Raw genomic sequence first — 26,984 nt, 5'->3', positions numbered from 1 at the left:
AAGCTGCATTTTTGCTTGACCTTTGTGCATTCCATTTCCCATCAAAGAAAATTGTGCAAAAATTAAGTTACTCAAGAAAATTCAATGAAGTTACAGTCAGATACTTAAGTCTTGAGCAGCAAAACCAGCCCCATCCATCCAGCTGGAGGAAGATGTGGGTGCAGCACAAACCTGCATCTCAGCACGGGACAGAGCGCTCCGGCTGGGGACAGGGAAAAAACAGGAGATAGTGACAGATTAGGGAGTCTTTGTTTTTAGTTAGAAGAGAAGCAACTGTTGACAGATCATGTTTGTTCTTGCTCAAACAGCTGAAGGGAAAGTGTTGTTCTTCCCTTATCTTGTATAAACTACAGATCACACACAGGAAATGCGCAACTGTTAACAAATACACAACCACAGCAGCTCTTCACAGCCAGTCCCTACACCTTGCCTGCTTTCTCCCCGTACCCCTCGTACAATAACCTAATGTTTAAGGAGTCATCAGGCTACAATAATTTGAAATTGGTCTACAAACTCTCTGCTTAAGCCCAGATGCTGCAGCTGTCAGCCACCGATGCTCCCCACAGGAGTGCATCACTCCATGTTTGGGCTAACCAGCTCTTAGCTCTTGTTGCAGGACACCCAAGCACTGCTGCAGCCCTTCCAGCCAGGGAGCTGCTTGTTCCTTATGTTTCCCATGCAGAAGCATTCAATTTTACAGTCTCAATCTGTGTCCAAGTACCCCCTGCATACTCTCATATGCCACATCTGCCACTGGTATAGGAACACTTATAGTGAATGGCCATAGTTATCTGGCCAGCAAGGATCCCCCGAAGAATTATCATTACTCTCATTTCAGACTTATTTAATCCAGCCTGGAAACCACTGCAAGGTCCACCTTACCCAGCTGTGCCTGGAGAGAGGAAGAAGGGTATTTTGGGGTTACCTTTCCCCTCTGCTTAAACAGGCTGGAGACAAATTCATGTTCTAGAGATGACAGTTACATTCATTACCAAAAACTCCTTTGATCTTTCATTAACCTCTGCAAATTCAGATGCTGATTAGCAAAGAGCCTGTTCAGCTGCGAGTGAACTTAACCCAGGCCAAAAGGCACTCCTTAATCTATGCTTCACAGACACTGATTTAATTTTCCGTGACTGCCTGACAATTCACTCATTAATTTAAATGCTATCAAATCAATGACAGTGAGGTGAGAAGCAGAGGCGCTTGGAGGAAAACATTACCTTGCTCACAAGTCTCATCATGGAGTAATGGAGGAAAAATAATAGTCATTAACAGAACTGCAGGAAGAATCTGTAGAACCACAAAGCAACACATAGCAAAACATTGGATGCACCAGGCTTCCTTCAAAGCAGGAATCCTAATTAATGCAAGAGAAGTCTTTAAAACCAGAAATTACACCCCATACAGCACAGTCACTTTGGGAAGGGAAATGATGCTCCGAAGGAGCACCCCATGAACCTCCAGCCCACTCACAGTGCCAAACTGGCAAGGGCAGCACTGCAGCTTCACAACAGGACTGTAGTGTGCTTTCCATGCATCCATCCCACCTCACAAGAAGGGGTTCCACAAAGTTCTGCAAGGTCTTTATCTGGCTGGAGGTGAACAGCTCAATTCACCACCCTGTTTTCAGGTAATAAGACAGAAGTGCCTTATTTTCCTCCTTCCATTTATTTGATGGAAAAAAAACAAAACAGTCCAGATGAACATGAAACTCCACCTCTGTTGGTATTCAGCTCTTTCCACGGATTGATGGAATGCCAGCTGTCCACAGCTGCCCAAGTGATTGGCTGCTTCTGGCTCTAACACAATCAAAATATTCACAATAAATAACCTGGAAGTACATTTATAGGTTTAAAAAAAAAAAAAAAAAAAACGGGGGGGGGGAATCCTATCAACTAAATAGAAACTTGTGCTGTAAAGTTCCAAGCATGATAGCATAAACTTCAGCTTGCTCTGAAGGCAAGAAGTGCCTGCGGTCTGTTGTTCTAAGATCAAGATCCTTTTTAATTAAGCATTTCTGCAGAGCTTTTAAAGATGTAAAGTAAGCAGTAGCACGTCACTGCTCCATACCTACGCAAGGCGCACGTGCAGCGCCATGGAAACTTTTGGAGGCAGGCCTAGCTGCTCAGGAAAGACATCTTCTGAAGCGACTGCTTCTTTTATTCCGTGGTATTTGCACGTAGACAGGATCTGCAGTTGCAACACTCTTCCACCTCAACCTCTGCCTGCAAGGGGAGCTGGGGATTTAAAACCAGCCCTGCTGAGGAGCCGCTGCAGCCCCTTACACTACAGCATGCTGCAGAGCACCCTGCTTCACGTGGCTCATTCCCAGCACAGCAGGCTTGTGCTTTTTAACTTAAAATGGGTTTATTCCCTCCCAAACTGAATGCAAAGCAATGTAGAGGGTAGAAATATTTAAAAGAACTGTAAATAAGCTTCCAAAATGGTCTGTATCAGAGCAGGCATCACTTAGCTTGTTTTCTCCAATACCATGAAGAACTGAGGGAAAGTGGCATTAAAAAAAAAAATATGCTCAGTGTCACCATGCTCATTAACTGGTTGCATTCCTACAAAAAGAAATGCAGCCAGAACCAGTGCAAAGCAGTGCAGGTAAGGGAGCAATTAAAAATTATTGCAAAGAAATGGGAATATTTCAGAACACTACAACACAAAGAATAAGAGAACTCACCAGGCCTCATTTTGCTCAAATTGAATACACGAGTGCATTCTCTAGATGCATCCATTATCTGAATGAATTGGTCAGTTCTGGATTTAGATCCGCCACCTTTAGTGTGACAACTACACCATCTGAAGGGACCCCATGCTGCACAAGATTAAATATTCAGCAGTGTCACAAAACCAAGTCTAAATTAGGAGAGTCTGGGAGTTCAACTGCAAACAAGATGTGCTAGAGGGAAACTTCCAACAGCATAATGCATTTGCTCATTATGAAAATGCCTCTGCATAATCTCAGCTTTCTTCACACAGCTACAGAACAAATAAATACCCACACAGAAGAGAAACTTGGCAGACCTCAAACTCTCTCAAGCACGAACCAGATTGTAATAAAAGCTTTAATCATGAATCTGTGCTGTACAGAAGTCCTTCCTTCCCTTCCACAGTCAACCTGGGAACACTTAGGTATGGAAACAGACAGCCACACAACACACTTTGCTTCATCTACTTATCAAATCAGCCTTATCAACCAGGTGCAAAACCATTTCCCAACAAAATTCAGGGCCGCAGCACCTGCCAGAACCCTGGGAAGTATACATGACATGCTGCCAGCCTCTGCACAGAGTGCTGCACAAACTTCCTGCACCACACAGCCATACTGTGCCTGCTCCCTGCCTGCTGTTGGAGCACAGAGACATCCTCCTCATTTCAGTCTCACCATCCTGTCATCACCTTCCATTCTCTTCTTCAACCATTACCTTGCAGCAAGCAGAGCTCACTTCTCCTGACACAGCAAACACTTTTAAGTAAGCAATTAAACTAACAGAGATCAGAGCCTGCCCGTTAATATTAAAGCACTAGATAGGATGCAGCAGACACTATAAATTCTTCTGGACAAAGGGTCAATTTTGTTTGTCTGTCTATTGCATTCTTGTTCATAACAAGATCCTGATCTATCCTAATCAGTTGATAGGCTCTTAGGTAGCCAGGAATTTAGTGTATGGCCACCAAATATAAATTACGGAACTGTTTCATACAATGGTAAAAGTTAAGACTATGCCATAGAGAGCCACCAGCTACCCAAGGGCCTCAGCCCCATTGCTCCCCAGCTGCCCTGCACAAGCTGATTAGGGTGGCACCTCCAAAAAACCTACAGCAGGTTGAAGATAACTAGAAAAAGGTCTCCTGCTCCCTGTCAAATGCCAACACAGATCTGCAGTGTGAGGACTGAGGCTGAGAGCACTGACACATCCGTGCCCTATACAGGCTGCATCCTGCCTCTCCCACAGCCCATTTTTTCCTCCATCTAGGCCTGAGCAGCAAGGTTACAGAACTTAAAGCACACTTTGCACTTCCAAAACTTCTCAACTCGCCAGGTCTGGGACACCCAGTGCCTGAGCTGCAGACTCAAACCCAAAACACCCTCCCTGACTGAAGTGCACACACCATCAGTCCTGCAGTGGGAGCACAGCGGTGCCTAACCAAGGCAAAGCAGACACCCATGACAGCAGGTGAGGAAGGACATAAAAATAAAAGCAAGGAATTTTCTCCCCCTTTTGCAGGGAGGGACAGATAGATACAGGTTAAGAAAACTCTGACCAAAGCAACTGTCTGCAAAAAAAAGCATTCCACTGAACTGGTTAGGCAAGGGGCCGAGGAGGACGGCTTGCTCAGGGGCACAAAAGGAAGGTATGTACCTGGGGGAGGGGGACCAAGCTGCTCCATCACTCAGGACAGCACGCCTGCTCCCATTAGTGAGGACCCTCACGGTTCCTAGAGCCCCCCACATGCTGCTGGGACAGGGGCAGGACAACAGGATATCTCCGGGCTCTGCAAGCCCCACAGAACACACTTTTTCAGGAAGCCTCCTGCTAAAGTTGTTAGCCCAGAGTAGCTTTGTTTGGGTCTAGCTAGCATCCCTTAACACTGCTGACTTAAAAGGACTTCTGAGGGGTGAAGGAAAGTCATAAGGGCTCCAGGGCAGTGGAGGGGTTATTGCCCTGCCACACGCTCATTCCTTGAGGAGCCCTCAGACCCCTCCCTCCACAGCTCCAGGGAGCTCCATCAGTCAGAAGAAATCTGTTTTTCATACAACATCTGGCTTCAAGCACCACAGGAGAATCCTTGGAGGCACCATCCCTCTGCAACTCAGGGAGCTGGCCATCACCCCACCATAGGCCCCACAGTCACAAGCTCTATCCTAGGCCATGAAGGAGATCAGGGAGCAGCATCTTCTTGGGTGAAACCCAACAGTGGCTCATAGGATGCACGTACCACTTACCTTTTTGGGTGCCTGCAGCTCCACGCCACACCAGGGCCATGGCAGATTCTAAATGCTATCTCTGCCTATAGGGACCACCAGCCTTCCTACTCTGCTACATGGGGAGGTAGATTGCTGCTGGGGCTTCCCAGCCTGCTTGTGGTTAAAGCTATGGGAGAGAAAGAGGCACAGCCAGCAGCCTCACAGACAGGCATCCTGAAACCAGCTGCACAGGACATTGTGAAAGAGCTGGTCACAAGGCACGAGACAAGGGGAAGGCTGCTGACTGTTTAATTTCACACCAGACTCACAAATTCTCTTCCTGTCCCCTCCAGCTCATCTCACCCTAAGGTAATGCCAATTGCCATTTTCTCCCACTCCTTTCTTCCACAGAATGCAGGAAGAATATTTCTTCCTTAAGAAGAAAGAGCATGAGAACTGCAAGGTCACAGATGAGCAACAGACATGGTTGTAGCTTGGACATAAGGGGTTCCTTTGTAACCATCTTCTCCTTCAGCTCTCTCCCAAGAGAGAGTTGCTCTTAAAAAGAAATGGATGCAACTGGTGGCTGTTCAGCAGAGAAGGACCCAGCAGAGAAGCCCACCAGTGGGACAGTTTTCTTAGGGCACTGCTCTGAACACTGATGCTCATTCTCCCCTACCAGTTCTGTTGCTTGCAGGCAACTGTACCAAAATCAAAATAAAATCACAGCTCTTGCCAGCAAAACTCTTAGGATCAAGGATGAAACATCTCTTAAGGCTGGAAGATTCGTTTTTCAGCTGCAAGTTGCATGAAAGCACAATGCTTATTTCAAACCTCAGTTGGGATCTCTTTAAAGTCCACAGAAGGACAACTGCTTTGAATAAACCAGTCTCATTCACCATGAGCCTTTTAAGATATCACACAGTGGTACATCGCAGAGACAAGCTGGCCTCGCTCTTTTCCAGAGACAAATCTAATAATGAAAAGCACTCTGCCTTGATCTCACTGTTCATCTTTCAGGGCCCCTCTGTTTCTGCTGCATTCCTTTGTGTTTATCTGCCCTCTTCAACTCTTTGCTGCAATCAGCTGCGTGCAGCACCTCGTGTCTAGGAGTGACATGGCTGAGGTTACAGAGAGACAGGTGCAAGGGGAGCTCTTGCCCCGAAGCTATCCAAAGGAAAAGAGAAGCTGGAGGGGAAGAGGGTTGTAAGGTATTTCAGATTAAAGCCGACAAACAGCAAACACCTTGCCTGAGGCTACACATTCTCTGCCAGTGCAAGCTGCAAGCCCCAGAAACAGCAAAGCAAACACAGACTTCTCTGCAAGGGGGAGTTGTCACCTGTCAGGGATGTTTGCAAATTTATAGGGAGGTGGTGGTGGTGCTAAGGGGAGTAAAAAGAGCTTTCCTCCTTTTAAAAGAGAGGCTGTTTGCACAGGTTTGCAATGCATATTTCACTTTGTGAAGGCTTTTGTGCAGCACTCAACTAAGCAAAGGTTCTGTCTTCCAGTGAAGGCAAACTGGAACTTTTATTAATGAACATGGGGACACCCAGACTCGAGCAGCGCCTGACCTGTTGCTTAACAGTAAAGGCAGGGATGGGATGGAATTTCCCCACTCCCCCTTTGGCTGATCACTGGGGTGAAAAACTCTTAAAGATGTTACCATGCATCTTGGCCTCCTCAGAGATGCCTCCTGGAAGGCTGGCATCATAAGCAAGAAATAATTTCACAGCTAAAGCTGCCTGCCCTGCTTTCCCAGCCCCAGAACTGACTCCAGCAGTGGTCAGAGAGGACAAGAAGGGATTTTCCACTGATGTTTCACTGCACCACAGACAGGAGAGGGAGACTTTGAACAACAGCTCCAAGATAGCCTGGCAGCTGCTGCTGTGCACTGCTGACAGCTCAGAGAAGCCAGAGATATGAAGGCTTTGCTAGTACTCAACACAGCAAGTCCAGGTGTAGACATGGAAGGTGCAAAGCTACTTTAAAGTACCAGGGATTGTTATACATGGGGGCATAACTAGTTCAAATAGAAAACTGCCAGCCCAATTTGAAAAGCAGATATTCCCTCTTAAACACAGACAGTCTCTTGAAAAAGCTGAAGAGAGAGATGCCATTTTACTGGAGCTTTAGTAGGGCAACAAGGAAATTTGAGAAGTATCCTTTCAGACTCACATTGCAGGCTTGCACACTCAGTGCTGCCCCTCTGAGCCCACCCCAAATCAAGAGATAACCAGACAGGAATCAGCTGTCCCTCTGTAGAGTGGCTGGAGTAGCTGCTTCACATTAGCTACACAGACACCCAAACTCAAAATGGCCTTTCCACCCTTTGCAGTTCCACACACACTACCCTGTCCTGTTTCAGCAGTCACATCAGGCAGGCAGAAACAGGTCAAACGTTCTGGTACCCAGGAGTGCAGTCAGTGTAATCTGGGAGTTCTTCCTCTGCAGATGCAAACCTTTGGGTTTAGGTCTCACCGACACCAGTGCTGCAAACACACCATGGCTGAACACAAAAGACATTTGTTGATTAGCTAGGAAATTAAACTGTAGTTTCTCAGGACAAAAGTACAGAGGAACAAGAACATTTAGAAAGCAACTGACTCCAAAGCACATAGGATTTTTGCCCTGCAGTACCTAAGGCCCAGGAAAGTGTAAACAAATAGCTCAAACTCCTGACACACCACCTGCACCAGCCTGCAAGAGCAGCATCTGGCTTCTTCACCAGAGCTATTGGTAAGAAGGAACTGGCCACTCTGTGCCAAAGGCACACACCAGGGTTTGATACACATTCCAGCCAGAAAGGATACTGGCAAGACATCCACAGCTAAGAATCTGGAAAAACATGGGGAGAAAAGAACAAAACAACCATGATCTGAAAGCAAGTTTTCATTCATCTGGTCTTCAAGCCAGTTTAGCGCTCAGAACTATTTTAACCTTTGGGCCACAAAACAAAGTTCTAAGCAAGGAGAGAGCAGGGACAGCTAAGCACCTGGACAAGCACAAGAGATGGCTCTTTCACATGTTTACCTGCCTCATCCCTTCGCTGCCCTTGCTTTAGCAGGAGAGGAGCTGGTGAAGAGTCAACCTGTTCCCTCTGGCAGCCCCAAAGGCTAAAAAGGGCTCTCTCAGCATCTCAGCTAGCCACAAGCACTGGCACCACAGCTTGACACCACCACAGTCACCTGGTAGAGCCACACTCCCAAACAGCTTCCATGGGCAGAAGACAACAGAAAGCAGCCACAGAGCCACCAGGAAGGGGAAAAGAATCTCAGAGCAATGCAGCAGGAATGGCTTCTGCAAAGAATCACCTTCCTCTAGGGGTTAAAGAAATCCTCTCTACTCACCCACATTGGGTCACTCAGCTCCGTATCCTGCAGACGGACGCAATCCATGCTGATCTCTATCTTGTTTGTAGGGCCATTTTCAGATGGGTCATCAATGAAGTTCAAATCAATTGGCTGAACTGAGCATATTGGCCTATGAGGAACAAAGCAGTGCAGTTAAAATGGGCCAAATCCCATTCCCCTCAACTCCCTGTGTGTCAGGGTGTTCCCCAGGACTTGGGTGCCACCATTAAACCAGTCTCAGGATCAATGAAGGAATTCCCAGTGAGCACCCACTCCACCACCCTCCATGCTAGCAACAGTCCCTGACCATGGCTGGACCTGGAGATACAGAAGACTGAAATCCCAAAACCACCCCAGACAACAAAACTGCAGGGCTGTCTTGCTCCTAAACACCTTCTTCCATAGATCCCACTGAAGGGCAACTTACTGTTCCAGGAAGTCCCAGATATGCTGGATCATCTCTGGGCTGAGGAACTCCCTGGGCTGGGAGCTCTGGGACATGGCTGAGCGGTAGAAACTCTCCTTCCAGGAGAAATGGCTCGGAGTTTCTACAAACCTTATGAAAGAAAAGCAGAAAAAAAAAGAAAGAAAAAAGAAAACACACAAAGATATGTTGAATGCAAGAGTCCAACTTGATGAAAACCCATAAATAGAAGCTATTGTGTGAAAAAGGAGACACACTGAATGCCTGTAACATTCACAGCTGTACAACACACATTCCACACTGCTGCAGATGCTGTATTTAGACAGCAGAGAATTCAACCACTCTTCTAAATAAGTTAAATACATCTCAGTGTCTACTGGAATGATGCATCACAAGAAATCCCAGAGAAAGAAAAAACCTCTCCATTTTGCTCCTGGAACTTCTCACGTAGAGTAGGGAATGTTGTGCAGCAGGTATAGAGTACCTAAATGGTGCACAACTCCCCACTCTGCACTGCACAACCTAAAGCGATTAGGTGACTCCATCTATGTCTGCAGCTCAAGCCTTGAACTAAAATATATTAAAAAACAACAAGATAACTATTTTTCCTTTTAATCAAGGAGTTCAGTTATATCACATCAGGATATGCCTGCTTCTCAACCACCTTTCACAGCCGCAATAATTTCTGAGCCACCCCAGCTGCTCAGTGCCGGATCCGCTAATTACCTCAGCCATTTTTATCCCCTTAAGCTCCCACAAGCCTCACAGAAATAGGTGGGCCCTAGAGGAGTGGTGACGAAGCTGGAGCACTCACGCCTCCCACAGCTGCACATTCTCATCCCACTGCCCCATTGCTAAATTCAAACGCAGCAGTTCTTACGCCTGGGTCAAAATACTCAACGGCTGCAGGGATGCACGGGGGAATTTCTCAAATATATTTGCACTTGAGATCTCAGTTCAGCTTTTAATTCAACCATCAGTCAGGTGACTGCTTTTCCTCCCGTGAGGATGAAGGCACCCCACATTTTCATGGAAGAGTCCTTCGGGCACAACACAAGGAAACAGCAGCAGCCCTTGCCCGAGGAGCAGCTGTGACAGCAGACAGGACTAAAACTGGATTCCACAGAGAATCGGATTAACATTTGTTTTGGTGCATTTGGTGATGTTTAAGACATCAGAATAAGATGTATGGAAAAGTCAGATTTATTAAGCAGCAAAAATTAAAAAAGTGTCTGAGAGGGAAGATCACACTACAGCTGTTCTTTTCCTCTACTTATTCCTGAAGCATCTATTGTTGACTGCTGCTAGAGGGGGAATCCAGCTCTTTATATTGAATTTATAAGGCCTCTCATGCTTTCAGAATGACTCGGAGCTGCAAAAGCAGGGATTTCCTCACTTCTGCTGCTCACAAACTGCACACTCTTCAAAAAGGGCAGATAATTTTCCTAAGCAAAGAGAAATCAAGCAGCTTCAGCCTCTAGAGCCACAGCTAAGCACATGTCAAATACATCATGGAATTGTATGAGTCGGAATGGCCCCTTCAAGGCCACCTGGTTCAACCTTGAGGTGAACAGAAACACCCACAGCTCCATCAGGTGCTCAGAGCTGTGTTCCAGCCTGACCCTGGCTGTCTCCAGGGATGGGGCACCACCACCTCTCTGGGCAACCTGTGCCAGTGCCTCGCTGCTCTCAGTGTAGAAAGCTTCAGCATCACTTCAGTTACTCATCCATTTTTTCCTGTGATTAAGATTAAAAAACCCCTTTAAAATACCCAAGCACTATAGCTAATAGCGCTCTCACCAACATGACAGCATGCCCACACTGAACATAAACAATCACAAGTCCTCCGAGAACAGCAGTTATCCCACAAAGTACTAGAAATTACTCCTTTCAGGCTTTCAGTCTTGTAAGGCACTTTCAGGAGTGCCATATTGAAACCCAGACCAGCAGACCTGCCCCGAAGCTGCTATATAAGCTGAGCATCAGTGACACAACAAGCTTTGGAGCAGAACATCAATACAGTGAGCCCCTAAGGTGAAGGCCCCCAGCTGCTCTGCCACTGATTGCATTCAGACTTAACACTTATTAGGAACTAAGTCCCTAGGTAGTGACAACAGACAGCTATATCACATCACTGCTACTTCCACAGGAATCGAATTCACCAAGTAGTTGTCATGAAAGAGACTGCCTCTCCTTCAAAAAGCCTCAGAGCAATGATGTTGCTGCATGCCACAATGCTCCTGCCCACAGCTGGGCAGTCCCAGGTCACAAGAGCTACAGCAGATTTTACCCGACAGCCAAAAAGGCATATTTCCCTATACCAAATGAGAAGTTTCCTGATTAACTCTTACTTCCATGGAAGTAAAAGTGAGACCCCTTCAACACTCCCCATATGCAAACCAAGCTGTTTCCTTCCCTTATCATCACGTATTAAAATATAAACCCAGTGCCACTTTCCTTAACAAACAACCTTTAACAGAGCAGAGTAGCCTCTGTCTACTAACGAGTCCACCAAATGAAGCAAATTTGCTCTTCTGCTAGAAAATAACACAACTGAAGCCTGGGCAGGATCCATCTGCTCATGAATTTCAGTTCTCCAGCTAATTGTTCTCTCCCACATCAGCAAACCCTCCTCTCCAGTAAAATAATCCCTGAGTGCCTGAAGTTAATCACAAGAGAGCAGGAGCTTGCATTGTTCAAATTGCTCCTTTTATTAAGGGATGCTCAAACAAAACCCCTTTCACCCGCAGCCACTCATCCCAAAATGCATCACAGGAGATAGTGCTGCTGATCGCAGCCTCTTGCACCAAACCACTGACTAGAACGACACAAAGCATGGTGGTAAGCCTTGTCGAGCCCACCTTCTGCTTTAAGCCTACAAACTAGACTCTTAATTCACTTCACTAACTGCTGAAGGAGCCCGCAGGCAGCTTGCCACAAGCTGTAAGTGCACCAAGGTAGAACTGCAGAAGGATTTATGGCCCCATCAAGCTGTGAGCTGAATAGACATTGCACTCCTGAGTCCCCTCCTTTAAAAGCCATAAAGGGATCTTTAATTAACAAAAACAGCCGTTTAAATCTTCTGCGAGATGCAGATTCTTACCCAGAGTGCAAGGTTTACTGGCACTGTTCTTCAACCACTGAGCCCCAGGATGAGTTTTAGCCAGCAATGCAAACCTGCTCCCATCAAGATCTACCCCAGTCCCAATCTGCTTGTTTTACAGGAGTGGGTGAAGCCACAAGGCATACAACAGGTGAAAACACTTTCCAAGATTACTTTTCAAGATCTCTGAAGCCTCCTGCTTCAAAATTGTTTTGCTTTCTGCTGATCACCTTGACTACACAGCTTTGATAAACCAGCAGAGTGGGGCTGCATCCCAGCTGATGCATTTTGCCATCATGCAGATGAGCAAGAGCTCTGCAAACTGCCAACGAAAGCAGCGATTTTCAGCTGTGCCTACACAGTAACCAACATCAGAGTCTCCCTAGGAATGTTAAGCTTCACAATAAAGAAATTAATTTAAAAAAAAAAAAACAAACACCCTGTCCACCTCCCCAGAAAAGAAAACCAAAAGAAAACCAACAAATAAAACCAGTTGGCAAAGCATTTGCTTTTCACAGAGCAGCACCTCAAGAACCAGTGGCAAAGCCCAAGGAAAACAAGCCATTTCAGCTCGTTCCAACCTTGTGCTTTCCACTCTTCACCACGTTTTTCCCCTTCTCACCTTTGTATGAAAAAGACCAGAAAAAAAAAGCAGCACCACAAAACGAAACAAAAAAGTTACCTTCTGCACCAGAAAGCAATAACAGCAAACCATTAAAGTCAACCATTGCAGCACAATAATGCTTCCCACCCTAAAAAGCCATCTTCCACCACACACAACCTTCCACAGAAAGGAGCTAAACCAAAAAAGCAAGGCTCAACTCACCAGTGGGACAAGCCAGGAGCTCGTGTACAAAGCAGGACCTGGGCTTTATACAGAGCATGCTCAGACCCCTCTCTGTAGCCTCAACCTTAAAGGCAGATGCCTCCCACTTTCACAGGGTGGGTACCTGACGCAGGATACAGTTGAGCATTACTGTGGCATGTGCTCAAGACCTCCTTAGAAAATAAAAATGGTTGCCACAGCCAGGAGATAGTGTGATTTTGCTTGGTTTCCCCTCCAAAACACACTTGTATCTTCATCATCTCAACTGCCCCAAGGTTAACATGGGGAAATCAGAAATGAATAAAGCATCATGTCCTGCTTTGGCTTTCGAGAGATCTGAGCCCTTCCACTTTTCCTTAGCTTCCCTGGAGCTCAGCACCCCTGGCACCACTTTTATGAGGGTTTACATTTCCCCCCATACAGTGTGCGAACTCTCAGAAGCTGTCAGCGTGGTTTGTATTTGCGGAGCTTCATGGTTCAACATCAGTTCTATGCATTATAAATCCTCGGTGCGAAATGTGGGAAGAAATCATTCATAGTACAGAAGCGCAGAATGATTTGGAGCTTTTTTCTGTTTGCTGCCCATGTTCAAGAATGTCACTTTCTGCTTCTTCCCTCTGCTTTCATTGGTGTACAGTTTCCTATCACTGTAGTCAGTCTCTGGACATGCAGATGGGGCCAGAGAGGTCCCTCCTTGTAAGGTACTGTGTTTTTGCACAAAATCTTCTAAAGGAGCCGATGGCAGACAATTTAGGAAACCCTGATGCAAAGACAACATCTGCTTGTATGAAGAAAGCAATTCCACATCATACAAATGAACCAAATGTATAATTAATAATATCTAAGTGTTATCTACTGTGTCTCATTTTATTCATATCTCTCAAAGTGCTCTACAAAGGAAGACAGAGTCATTATTCCCATTTTACCTGTGGGAAAACTAAGTCACCAGGAGGTCACAGGATTACTAATGGTTACTCAGCAAGCCAGAAATACTGCCTTGGTCACCTAACTCTTTGGGCTGGTGCTGCACGAAAGGGAACTGGTGGTTTTGGGAGGTTGACCTTTCATGAGGGCAGACAGTGGCAGGACAAAGGAGAATGGTTTTATACAAAAAGAGGGGAAATTCAGATTAGAGATTAGGAGGAAACCTTTCATTTAGAAGATGGTGAGGCCCAGGCATAGCTGCCTGGAGAACTGTAGGTACCCCAATCCTGGAAGGCTTCAAGGCCAGATTACCCTGGGCAGCCTGAGCTGGTGGGGAACAGGCAGCCCACGGCAAGGTGCTGAGACTGGTTTAAGGTCCCTTCCAACCCAAGCCATACTACAATTCAGTGATTCTGGGCATCTTGGCACAGACATTCAGAAAAGGCCTTGAATTCTTTGGGTAGAGCAGGCACTGCACTCCCTAGAGTAACAAACCCTCAGCCTCACTTATCTTAAGGCACCAAAAAGCTGATGCCCAGGAATGAAAATCACAGCTTCCAAAATGCTGTGACTTGCCGTGAGCCACACTTAGAACTCAGGGTGGAAGCAGGACTCAAACTCAGATGTCTAGGCTGACACCTAACCTTTCTTCCTGGGTGCTTTCAGCAGTTAACTGCGCAGCAGCCCCTTGCTCATGCATGCCTTCCTGTATCAGCCCACTGTTGTCACAGTACACAGGCTTGGTAGGGAAGCGAGCCACAGAGCAGAGAAGTCAGCAGCCTCCAATCTGACTCATGCAATCCCAATCATGGATCCAATCCACCCGTGCTGGGTGCTGCCTTCTCTGGTTACACATCGAAGGGCATAAAAAGAAACGGCAAACGGTTTTAAGTTGATGAGCACTCCATTTAATTGCCCAAATCTTGCCATTAGTTGCGTTTCAGTCCTTGAGTGGGGAGGGGGCTCCTCCTCTGACCCCATCATTGACACTTGAGGAACTTGGCAGCGCTTGTCCTGCTGGAATTCCCCCCGCTCTGCATTCTGACACTACCATGATTTGCAGACCTCGCTACCTAATGAAGCGCACAGCTGTGCGAGGGGAGAAGGAAGCGGGCTCTGGCAGCACGGGACAGGCGTGTGTCTGGCAGGAGGCATCAGCTGGAATTCCCCGCAGTGGGACCACGCTCACCCCGGCCTGTGTGACCAAGTGCACCCTGGAAGAGCCCAGAAAAGACCCTGCCCCGAATGCAGACTGCAGGAGTAGCAGCATAGGATTGTCATAGAAGCATTGTGTTGAAAGGGACGTTTAAAGCCATATAGTTCAGCTCCCTGCAATAAATAGGGATGCTGGCAGCTTGATTGGATGCTCAGAGCCCCATCCAGCCTGACCCTGTGTGTCTCCAGGGTCAAGACATCCACCACCTCCCTTGGCAACTTGTTCCATTATTGTGGGAATGGTAGCTGGGAGAAAAGAGAATGACAGAGATGTGCAGTAGAAATCTGAGGAAGCTGACTGCTGGAAGGGTGAGCCCCAGCCTCAGAAGCCAGCAGCCAAGCATATGTGGGAGACATGAGAGGGGAGCTGAGAGAGACAGACAGCAAAAGGGGCCTGTGATACTGCTGAGGCCCTACAGCATCTTTCAAGGACTGGAGTTTTTTCCTGCTCCATAAGCAAATGACGCCTGTACTGTATTTGCCCTGCTTTGCATGTAAGACGTACATTTCATACAATTCTGTCTCAGAGGAATGCTGAGTGCATTGCTTTAAAAATCTCAGCATTCTGATAGCCTGTTGTATGTGCATTCTGGTCTCCCTGTGGCTTAAATTTCTTTTTTGGGTACATTTGTATGTGTGAGTGGAGGGGAAAGGTGGAGGAAGAATGGCTCAGCTTTCCACATGCTCTTTGCTCAAGCCTTCAGGACAAAACTGGCCCATAGCAAAGAAAGTGAAACTGCCTGCACAGAACGGTCCTCCTCATTCACCATGCTGAAAAACACATGGGGGATTTTCTCCCATTCATCATCTTCTTTCAGTTAGAGTCAGCCTGCGTTTGATAATACCCACAGTGAATGCAGCATTTTCAGCCCTGCAGCATCCCCTTGGAGCACATTACATCACCACACCTCACACCAGCACCAGCTCCAATGCAGGCATCAGAGCTCCATGGGGAGAAAAGCCACGCACCTGCGCTGCCCTGCCAAAGGGCTCTTGGCCTGGGCACTGCACAGCCCACTGCAAACCACTGCTGGAAGCCAGACAGGTTCAGAACATCAGCAGCCCAGGAACTGCATCTCATCATTCTCAGCCTGAAAATAGGGGCCGCTTCTATGTGTCAGAGGCAATTCTTTGTCCTCAGGGCTTCAGGAAGCAAACGGCCCCGGCAGGACTAGAGATATCATTATCATCCCCTAACTGTTGGAAGAAAGTCACTCCTGCTCTTTTTCCTTCCATCCGTTAGCATTATATGAACTTTCCCAGACCTCTCTCATCACCCATTGAACTCCGGACACCCCCTTCTCCACCCTCAGCTTCTCACCCATCCTTGGAAACCACCTTCTCACCCAGCCTCAGACATCCCCTGCCCTCCTGCATGTCCCAAACACCCACTCCCTTTCTCAGCAAAGGCAGAGAGGGACAAAGCTCTGACCAAGGTGTCAGCCCTGCCACAGCATGTCTTGAACCCTACAAGATGTTTTTCCGCCCGCTGCTCGCTTGTTCATACTACAGAGCCCTTGCAGCCTCCAGAAAACCACTCAGGAGCCTGAGCAACCCGCTTTGGGAAGCCCGGGGCTGGAGCACAAGGCTGGGGTTCAGCACACCCCAGCCATCTTTAGCTCAGCTGCTGACTGACCTTGGCCATCTTTGTCTTTCCAGTTCTCAGCTACAGCAATGCCATCAGCTTTGTAAAGCACACAGGGACCAGCTGACAACCAGTACATTTCCAGGGCAACACTGTCTCAAGATTTTCCGAATTTAAAAGTCAAAAGAAAACTTAAATCTTCATCCATTTTTGAAAAGCACTAAAAAACCTATCAGAAAGCTGTTGTAACTGTATTCTTTACTAACTCACCTATCCAGCCACCCCCAGCCCAAGCGTATTTGGGGTGCCCACAGAGAGGGAGCGGTGGGAGCTGTCAGGCAGAGGGCAGAGCCTTGCTGCTGCGAAGAAGGCTTCTTGCAAGCAGCAGGAATGCAAAATCCAGGTATTTTTAAGGCAAACTCAAAAATGAGAATTGCAAGGTAGACTTGACAGGCAAAGTGTTCAGAAGCCATAAAATATATTCAAGTCCATTACAAAAAAAAAAAAGAAAAGAAAAAAAAAGAAAAGAAAGAAAGAAATCCCTTTGGTCTAAACAAAAAAAGGACTTATCTTGCAGTATTTTAGATAATACTGCATGGTAAAAAAGGAAACCCTGGTTTCATCGGGCAGCTCTGTTCCAAAAGGGCAAAAGAGCAAAGGCAGGCATTAAACATCCAAAGCAGCCTAAACCACAGCCCAGAGCAGCTCACCGTGTCCCTTCCAGTTATTCAATTCCCTGCAGCACCAGGGAGCAGCAACAGAAAACAAAGCAAAACAACCTCAGAAGAACGTTCATTTTTAAGTGACTACAGTGCACAGCTATGACAGGCCTTCATCACTGCACTGGAGCAATCAGGGGTAGATATATAGGAAAATCAAGCTGGAAACCTGACCTTCCTTAGGATTTCTGAATTAAACCTCCCCTTTTCAGCTTTGCTTATCAGTCTTTCCACAAGCTCAGCATTTACCCATAACAACTTCAGCAGTTCACTGCTGTCTGTTGTTAACGAGGAACTTGTTCTTAGTATTTCCCACAGGAAACAAGGAGACTTGGGTTTTCCCTCTTCTAACTATTGTCTGCTGAAACGTTGCAGTGCTGAGCACAGCCAGTATCTCTCAGGTTTCACTAGCTTACCTCCATCATGCCAGCACAGAGACCACAACACAGAATGAGAAATTGCTGTTAATTATCACAGGTGGTAAAATAACTCAGCCACGCACATCAGAGCTTCAGGAAAGCAGCAGGGCTTCATGTATGGGCTCTCATGAGATGCTGTGTAGCTCTGAGAGGGGCCAGAACTAGGAAAGCATTGGGCATCACAGCACACTGAGCAGCCAGTTCCAAGATCACAGAAATGACCTGTAAAATAATCTAAGCCAACCATCAACCCATCACACCATGCCCACTGACCATGTCCCTCAATGCCACATCAATGGTGACTGCCCAAGCTCCCTGCACAGCCTGTGCCAGTGCATCACCATTCTTTCTGGGATGAAACGTTTCCTAATATCTGTCACCTGGCACAACTTGAGACCATTTCCCCTCGTCCTATCACTGTTACCTGGGAGCAGAGTCCAACCCCCACCTCACCACAACCTCCTTTCAGGTTGTAGAGAGCAATAACATCTCCCCTGTGCCTCCTCTTGTCCAGACTGAACAATCTCCATACCCTCAGCCTCTCCTCATTGTGCTCCAGACCTCTCACAGCTCCATCGCCCCTTGTTCAAGGGCCTCGATTTCTTGTAGTGAGGGGTCCAAAAGTGAACACAGTACTCAAGGCACGGCCTCACACTAAATGCACTCAGCATTACACAACCAGATGCTATCGCCCCCAGGCACACATGACAGACAGGCGACTGGTGAGGGGACATCCCAGCAATGGGACACCTCAGGTGGGTCTCCATGTGGCCCCCCACCAAGAGGAAGCAAAGTGAAAGAAATCCTGCAAGGTCCTGCTGATCCTCAGCCCTGGGATACCACGTGTGGCAGGGCCTGTCCTCACTTAAATGTAATCGGAGAGGGGAGGGACTGCTTCCCCAGACAGCAAACACTAAGTTCTTTTTTAGGACAGGAGGGTCTCAGACTGTTGGCTGTGAGAGGCTGGTGACATTTTGAGCTGAGCCAGGTAAGACTCTCGGTCCATGTGGCACCTACTCTTCCTGAGTCTTTGGTTACACAAATTCTTTTGTCGATGAACTGCTCGGGGGATGCATGAAATCCCTCTCTCAAGCTCTAACGAAGACTGAATTTTACAAAAAACATAAATTAAACCATCACGATAATGCAAAAAGTCCCCAAAACTCTTTAGAAGCAGGAAACTGTAAAGAGCAACATCCTGTGTTTCAGTAAATAATTAAAATGCAAAAGAGAAACACCAGCAAAACAGATGTTAGGGGCAGCCCTGAAGTCTGAATTTAGCTGAAGGTCCCCCACAGCCAACCTGCTAAGTCCAGTGTGCTTTGGATGATTAAAACAAACACCCAATTTCCTACCCTGCCACCAGTGATGCTCCTACAGGAGTACAAGGTCTTCTGCTAAATGCAGAGCTGGCTGCGTTTTTCAGCATTGAGCAACTCTGTGGCAGGCCTGCTATTGCTAAGCCCAAGGGCAGAGAATCCTGCTCTCAAAAATAAGAGCACTTGCAAAAACCTTTCACTATGTCACAAAATACCTGCTAGACAGGGCAGATGAAGGACAAAGGATTAAGAGCAGATTACAGTCCTGGAAGACAAGGACAAGAGAAGCTCTTATCAGAAACACCATGAGCGTGCAGGGCAACAGTTCCTGCCCTGCTCACAGAATCTTTGCTTGTGCAACTGCACTTGGTGTTAAGAAATTACAGGGTACGCTCCCTATAATTTCATCAATACGCTGCCACTCCTCTATGTGATCTATGGTTTTTGCTTGTGATTATCTCAAAGCACGAAGCTCCTGAAGTGCTGTAAATACACCAGAGCCCCCAGTTTTATCACAATTAGGAATCATGTTGCCAGGCCTGCGTATTTTAAGAAGAAAATTCTCACATGAACAAACTTGGAAAAAAAAAAAAAGTAAAAGCACTTTTCAATTAAGTTTTCAATCCCATATCTGACCACCTAAGCCCATGGCTTCACCCCACCAGCTCTTGGAATTCAGACAGCTCTGCGGCCGATTCAGGGCTGCGCACACAGCTGCTGCTTGCAGAGCCCAGCAGCTCAGCACTCCTTTCTATGCATTTTTTTCAGCATGCACCAACTCAGAGGCAAACCAGTGTTGTCCAGCAGGCACTGAGTGTCCCCAGGGCAAGGCTTTGTAAGCAGATTTCTTTTGGTGTTGCCAAGAGCCTGCTGAACTCCCCCCTCCCCCAGTGGCAGGGTTTCCCCCTGTTCACTCTTTATAGCTCCATGTGCTAAGTGAATTCCCCTCCCTGCATCAGTATTTATCACATCAGGCCACCTGTGGCATTCAAACACCTGATAGGAAATGACTCAGCAGCAAAATCCCACCAGGAGATGGTCTGTTATGCCATAGTAAGACACTAAAATCATACAGGTAAGAAGTAAGAACAGGTACGGATGTTTTCACGTAAGCAGGCAAGACAACATTAGCAGATCTAATCAAACAAATCTCAGAAATCTATTAGAGCTAAATGTTTTTCTTCTAATTATTTCCACTTTAACCACAGGTTTCAGCTTCCCAAAAATGAAATTAAACAGAAGTCAAAATTTCTACAACAGATAACCATTGGCTCCCAGCACAACGCCTGAGCTCCCAGGAAGGTTTTCCAAGAAACACAAAACTAACTTAAAGCTCAGTTCCCTGGGAAGGCATCAAATAGATACCCAGGTTTCTTCAATTTCTTCCTTGACCAGGACATCCCTTCCTCACCCTTGCCTTGTGGAACCTAAGAACGTTTTCCCAAAGGGACTCAATACCATTTGGTCACTTGGACTTTATCTCAGGCCAGAAATCCCTGTTTGTTGAAAGAAGCCATGGCAAATCAGCTTGTAGCAGGGTGGTACCACACAAATCAGCAGGGGATTATATTTATAACGTTTACCACAAACACCTTAAACGTACCTAAACAGATGAGCTATTGAGAGTTTGATTCTTTAATCTTGTCAGGGTTTTTTTCTTTTTGGAAGTTGAGCAAGATCCGATGAAATTAGGTATTCTCTCTTCAGAGGAAAAAGGACCACATGAAAGACTTTGCATATTCTCCTTCCAGTCCTTTGGGAGTTGGAAAACGTTGATTCAGTTCCACCTTAATCCTTTAAGCAGCACTAAAAGGGCCTCCAAGCAGTTAAGCATCTTTTTTTGACTCTGAAGAACCAATACTGTGCTTTGAAGAGGAAAAGAAAAAAGTGATGTCTTTGGCAGTGACTGGGATGGGTCCCAGCATCTTCAGCACTATGAGGTTTCTGTCATAGAGAAGAGATCTGGTGGAGAACAGAGGAGGGCAGTGAGGGAAGAGCAGAGCTTGTGGGAAAGGATGAAGAACCATAAGCTGCTCTTGGGCAGTATTTTGTAAAGATCTTCTAATCCCATCTTCTGATGAGACAGTGCTATAAAAGCAGGAGAACAAGCAAAGAACACCTCAAAGATAAAAGGAACACCTTCCCTCTCACCTCGACACATCCTTAGCGAGGTGGCAGCTGAGATGTCCAGTGCTGGCAGTGTATCCCCTGCAGAACTGTGCCACGAAGCCCAGCCACTCATAGGGCCACGCTGCATGCTGACCCTTTCTTCATGTCCTGCACCACGAACTGCTCAGAACTGCTTCTGGTCCCTCTCTACATCTTTGGAAAGTACCTGCTGCACCCCCAGCTGGTTCTGCAGAAAGATCTGTACCGAACTACGTGCCATTCCTCACTTGGCTTCAGGTCTTTCTGCTAGAAGGGCAGATTTGGGCTCCCCTCTCAAAGGTGGTGGCAGATTAGACTTGTCAGCCCCATCACAGCAAGAGTTAGGTTATTTTATTTAGCACAGAGCACAAAGAAAAAAAAAAAAAAGCATGCTGTTGCCTCGATGCAAGCATTATGCAGAGCTCTGTACATGGGATGACATCTTCCTGCAAGGTACTGCCTTGTAACAGCGTAAGCACTGCCCTGCTCCAACATCCCCAGCTAAACCAAACTAGAGTAGCTTGCAAGGTTTGCCTGAATATGGTCCCTTCCAATCCAAAAGGAAGAAAGCTGCTTAATTACTAACCATTAATGAGAGAGAACTCTGCCTATTAGCAACAGTAAGAGGTACAGACAGTTTTTTGATGAAAGACGGGGAAGGTGCCTGAAGACTGGAAGATAGCCAACGTCACCCCGATCTTCAAAAAAGGCAAGAAGGAAGACCCAGGCAATTATAGGCCAGTCAGCCTCACCTCTGTCCCTGGAAAGGTGATGGAACAGCTTGTACTGGATGTCATCTCCAGACAACTGGAAGAAGAGGAGGTTATCAGGAGTAGTCAGCACGGGTTCACAAGGGGGAGGTCGTGCTTGACCAACCTGGTAGCCTTCTATGATGTTGTCTCTGGCTGGGTGGATAGGGGGAGAGCAGTGGATGTAGTCTACCTTGATTTCAGCAAGGCATTTGATACTGTCCCCCATGACGTCCTTATAACAAAGCTGAGGAAGTGTGGGATAGATGAGTGGACAGTGAGGTGGGTTGAGAACTGGCTGACTAGCAGAGCACAGAGGGTCGTTGTTGGTGGTGCAGAGTCCGGTTGGAGGCCTGTAACTAGCGGTGTTCCTCAGGGGTCTGTGCTGGGTCCGGTCTTGTTCAACATCTTCATCAATGACCTTGATGAGGGGATAATGGCCACCCTCAGCAAGTTTGCCGATGACACGAAGTTGAGAGGATTGGCTGATACGCCTGAAGGCTGTGTTGCCATTCAGCAAGACCTGGATAGGCTGGAGAGCTGGGCAGAAAAAAACCGGATGAGGTTTAACAAAAGCAAGAGTCTTGCATCTGGGGAGGAATAATTCCATGCACCAGTACAGGTTGGGGGATGACCTGCTGGAGGGGAGCTCTGCGGAAAGGGACCTGGGTGTCCTGGTGGACGACAGGTTGGCCATGAGCCAGCAGTGTGCCCTTGTGGCCAAAAAGGCCAATGGCTTACTGGGGTGCATTAAAAAGAGCGTGGCCAGCAGGTCAAAGGAGGTGATCCTCCCCCTCTACTCTGCCCTGGTAAGACCTCATCTGGAGCACTGCGTCCAGTTCTGGCCTCCCCAGTACAAAAAAGACAGGGATCTCTTGGAAAGAGTCCAGCGGAGGGCCACGAAGATGGTGAAGGGCCTGGAGCATCTCCTCTATGAAGAAAGGCTGAGTGAACTGGGTCTGTTCAGCCTTGAGAAAAGGAGACTGAGAGGGGACCTGATCCAGGTCTATAAATATCTGAGGTGTGGGGGGCAGAATGGCGAGGCCGGACTCTTTTCAGTGGTGAGTGGAGACAGGACAAGGGGAAACGGCTGGAAACTGCAGCATAGGAAGTTCCACACAAATATGCGCAAGAACTTCTTTACAGTGAGGTGACGGAGCACTGGAACAGGCTGCCCAGGGAGGTGGTGGAGTCTCCTTCTCTGGAGATGTTCAAGACCTGCCTGGACGCCTACCTGTGCGACCTACTGTAGGGAACCTGCTTTGGCAGGGGGGTTGGACTCGATGATCTCTGGAGGTCCCTTCCAACCCCTACAATTCTGTGATTCTGTGATTCTGTGATTTTGCCTTCAGTGCATTGCAAGCATTAGCATTGCTGAGGCTCCTAACTGAGAATTGCCATCTGGTTGCCAGCTCCATATGGTAGGTGTGTGAACTGAAGGAGAGAGGTGAAGCCACACGTGCAATGCTCCTGATGGAAGATCCCTGCTCATCAAAATCCGTATGGCTACAGAACCCAGCAGAAGATGCTGTCATGTCTTGTGCCCTTTCCTTCTTCCTGGCTCCAACTCACTTCTGATAGTTTCCCCAATTCTCCATTACCAACAGGTTTTCTGCATAACTGGCCAGTTTTTGTTTGTTTGTTTTCCCCATTTGCTTGATGGCTTGTTCTTTTATTTATTCTTAGCAACTGCTCAACTAAAACCCAGGGCCGTGTCTCCCCTTGTGCTGAGAACACAAAAACATAAATAAAAGAGGAAGAGTGAGATGCAAAATGCCTTCAAAGAGGAAAAGACTGTTGATGCATTGGCACCAGCTGCCCACGGGGGCGGTGGAGTCACTGTCCCTGGAGGTGTTCAAGAACTGTGGAGATGTGGCACTGAGGGATGCAGTCAGTGAGCATGGAGGTGACGGGTCAACAGATGGACTTTATGATCTTGGAGGTCTTTTCCAACCTTAGTGATTCTATGAAAACCTCAGTGACCCAAAATGCTGGGGCACCAATTAGCAGAGCACAGGGTGAGCAGGGCAGGACCCAGCATAGAGCACAGGCAGATGCAGCCCCAAAAGTAGGCAGCTCCTGGGTAAAGCACAGCCTAATGACCATTATATATCCAAGAACACAAGTAACTTATCTGTAAACAGCACTCCCCCAACCAGGCATTAGCTGGAAAAAAAAAAAAAGAAAAAGAAAAAAAAAAAGCAGCTTTGGAGAGTGAAGCTAATTACATAGCTCTGAACAGCTGGACTTTGATCATAATTACAGTGCCGTCCTCCTTCAGCATTAGTGGCTTCCAGCTGCAGCTAGGTGGGCATTTAGGGAAGGTGGAGATCCTTCCCCATGCCAAAGGAGGAGGGAGTTGTCCCATGTCACAGCTGATCTGGCTGTCAGCAAGACCCCTCCTGTCCCCCCCCCCCCCCCCCATTTTAACAGCATTTCTAACACTTTCCACAACTGTTTTGCCAGCATGCCTCAGCTTAGTGCTATCAGTTTGCTCTTTAGATTATTATTTACATGTAATTTTAAGGAAAGATATTAATGCAGCCCAAGTTGCAGAGAAGCACGTTGGTGTTGGCTAAATAACACGCTCTGACCACATCAAAGCAAAAATGTTTCAAAGCGTGTAAAATAAATGCGATTATGAAACCGTTCAGTTTTGTTAAATCAGTCAGAAGAATGTCACCCAGCACATCCCGAGAGGCATCCCATGGGCAGAGCACCAAGCTGAGCACCATAATGTCTTCCCACTGAGAAAAGTATTTCAGGGACCAGCTCCCAGCTGATTCTGACCACGCAGAGGACAGCCACTAATAACTGGACAACTGCCACTCTCCGTTCATAAAAGCAGACGTGGAACAGCTGAGAGCGTTATTACCCTGAGCTACATCTTGATCGGGTTTTACAACTGAGGGGTGTCACAAACTTTATCTGTCCCAAGCTGTCCTGAGGCTTCCCACAACACAATGGCTGCTTACAGAGCCTCATTGTGCTGCTAATGCACGCGGCTGGGACCAGTGATTTGTTGGAGGACACAGACCTAGTGGTGAGGAAGGCCCACTCCAATGAGTCTACAAAGTACAGCTAAGGGAGTTTCGTTCCCTGATTCCAGCTGGGATTTTTGCCTTAGTCACAGTGCCAATTCTACAGCTCTGTTCTTTGACACAGGATGGGACAAACCGGCAGAGCTCACAGGCTCTGGGAGGTAGCTCCACAGCTCAGGTACCATTGCTGGTGCATCTTTGGACTTCTCAATACATCAAAAAATATTTTTTCTATTTTCTACCTGGGAATTTGCTTAGCTGTATCTTCCAAACACTGAAAGTTGGACTTGAAAGGAGTAGGATTTAGTGATCCTCATGGGTCCTTTCAAACTTGGGACCATTTGTGATTCAATGATCCTTCAAGATGCTAAGACCCCACTGCTCCAACCTCCAGTGCACCTTCCCAGATGGGTGCTGCTCCCTTAGTGGGTTTTTGGGACAGCAAAGCGTAACTGCGTGTAGCTGGCAGCCCCATGTTGGTGCTCTGGAAGAGAAACCAACTCCCTCTACTTCATTCCACATTCCTGCACTGCTGCAGCATGGCCAAGTACCGCACGCTATTTCCCAGCTCCCCTCCCCTGCTTTCCCAGCATAGGGAGCACCAAAACCACAGTGACACGGAGCACGTTAAAGGGGAAAACAGAGTGCTGCAACAAATCCTGGCAATGGAGGGGAAAGAAAAAGAGATCGCAACGGCCAAACCCTCAGCTATGCAACACATGCACCGTGAAGAGGAGCAACACATGCACCATGAAAAGGATGAGTTAAGAGTTAACCCTTCTGCAGATGGAATGCTGACAGCAGCCAGGGCTTTTTGCAAGCACGGCCAGAAAGGAGCCTTAAAGCAGCCCAGCAAGCAACCGTGCTCTGAGGATTTCACCTCTCCGAACTTTACGACTGGAAAAATACCATCTACATGTCATTTACATGCTTAAATATAGTATCTCCTATTGGGAGAAACAAACAGTCCGACAATGTGACACCGTGATACCTCGTGCAGACACGCTCTTTTATCTGCTGGAAAGTTCTAAAACTCAGCTTAACAACAAAGCTAAAATAAGAGTGGTTGTCAGGCTCTGCGCTGGCTGCTAAACAGAATGAAAATATATTCTTTGAAATGTGCTTTCCCTTAGAAGGAGTTTCCTTTCTGGATCTTTTAAACGATTTATTTATCTTTTCAATTCCCAAATCTCAGAGCTTAGGTTAGACTCGATGATCTTTAAGGTCTTTTTCAACCTGACTGATTCTGTGGTTATATTCTTCCCATGAGTTTTTTCACTTAAAGACACAAACAAACATATATCTTGCTATAGAAAGTAACAGCAACCCGTGCACTTCCCAAAGCTCTGAGTAACCTTCACCTCCAAAACGCTATCAGCTTTCAGGTTATTTATCTTATATTTTTCCTCTAACGCCAAAGAGGAAGAGGCCGATATCTTAAGCGGATGCCTATAATTAAACAGTAACCTGTTAGAAAGCCAAAAATAATAGTAAGCTCCACTGAGCATGAAGAGAGCGGCACATTTTTTCCGCGTGCAGCCCAGCTGCCCCCGGCCGATAGCAGCAAGTTAACAATTACACGAGTCGCAGAGATCAGAGCCGCGATAGGAGAGGGCGACGTCACGCCCGGGACTCACCGCGGGATGCAGGGATCGGGGTAGTACTGCAAGGTGCTGAACGGCGCCGCTTCAAAATTCATCTCCTTCCAGCCCCTCTGAGGGCACGGGCAAAAAAATAAATAAATAGATACAAAGCCAGCCGGCCAAAAGCAATAAGGTCAAGTGGTACGCCAGATACAACTTTAGAGATTTATTTTGCACTTGCAGATGGGTGGGATCTCCCAGGGGCTTGGCCAATGGGATTCATCAAGTGACCTGAGTATCACCACCCGTCCCTCCTCACCAGCTGGGCATCTTCTGCGCCAATATTTCCCCTCCTCTCAACATCCTTAATAAACTCCGGTGTATGTCGGCCGCACTTGTTGTTGGGAGCTCATCTGGGGCATCGCTGAACTTCTGATCTCGTCGGCCATTGGTTGCCTTCCCGCCTGACTTCACAGTTTAATTTTGGCAGCCCTTGCGATTTTGCAAACTGCCACAGCCGCTGGTCATCCTCAGCTCCAGCTGGCTGGAGCTTCCCCTGCCCGCACTGCATTTTGTCGCGCTCTAAAAGCTTCCCTGGGGCCAATACCTGCATGACACAGCCTGGGGAAATTTTCTTTTTCAGTCTCTCTCTCGACGC

At 47.2% G+C, this 26,984-nt stretch overlaps 1 protein-coding gene across 3 annotated transcripts in view; it reads right to left on the bottom strand.

Moving 5' to 3' along the window:
• Window positions 1-26,537, bottom strand: part of TP63 (tumor protein p63) — a 97,385-nt gene extending 70,848 nt beyond the window's left edge. For 2 of the 3 annotated variants that reach the window (XM_042878484.1, XM_042878486.1), the window contains exons 1-3: window positions 26,381-26,537; window positions 8,699-8,827; window positions 8,269-8,401 (exon numbers count right to left, since the gene is read on the bottom strand). In XM_042878484.1, the coding sequence (XP_042734418.1) occupies window positions 8,269-8,401; window positions 8,699-8,827; window positions 26,381-26,442 (324 nt within the window). In that variant the 5' untranslated portion in view covers window positions 26,443-26,537. Of the gene's footprint in view, window positions 1-8,268; window positions 8,402-8,698; window positions 8,828-11,798; window positions 11,874-26,380 lie in introns of those variants that run through there. The other variant, XM_042878485.1, reaches the window with a different exon arrangement.
• Between the last annotated feature and the right edge of the window lie 447 nt (window positions 26,538-26,984).

This window comes from Lagopus leucura, unplaced genomic scaffold (genome assembly GCF_019238085.1).
Source record: "Lagopus leucura isolate 7727_CA_CO unplaced genomic scaffold, USGS_WTPT01 Super-Scaffold_100021, whole genome shotgun sequence".
Classification (NCBI taxonomy): domain Eukaryota; kingdom Metazoa; phylum Chordata; class Aves; order Galliformes; family Phasianidae; genus Lagopus; species Lagopus leucura.
Note: the sequence above shows the minus strand (reverse complement) of the source record. Positions and strands in the feature narration are given on the sequence as shown.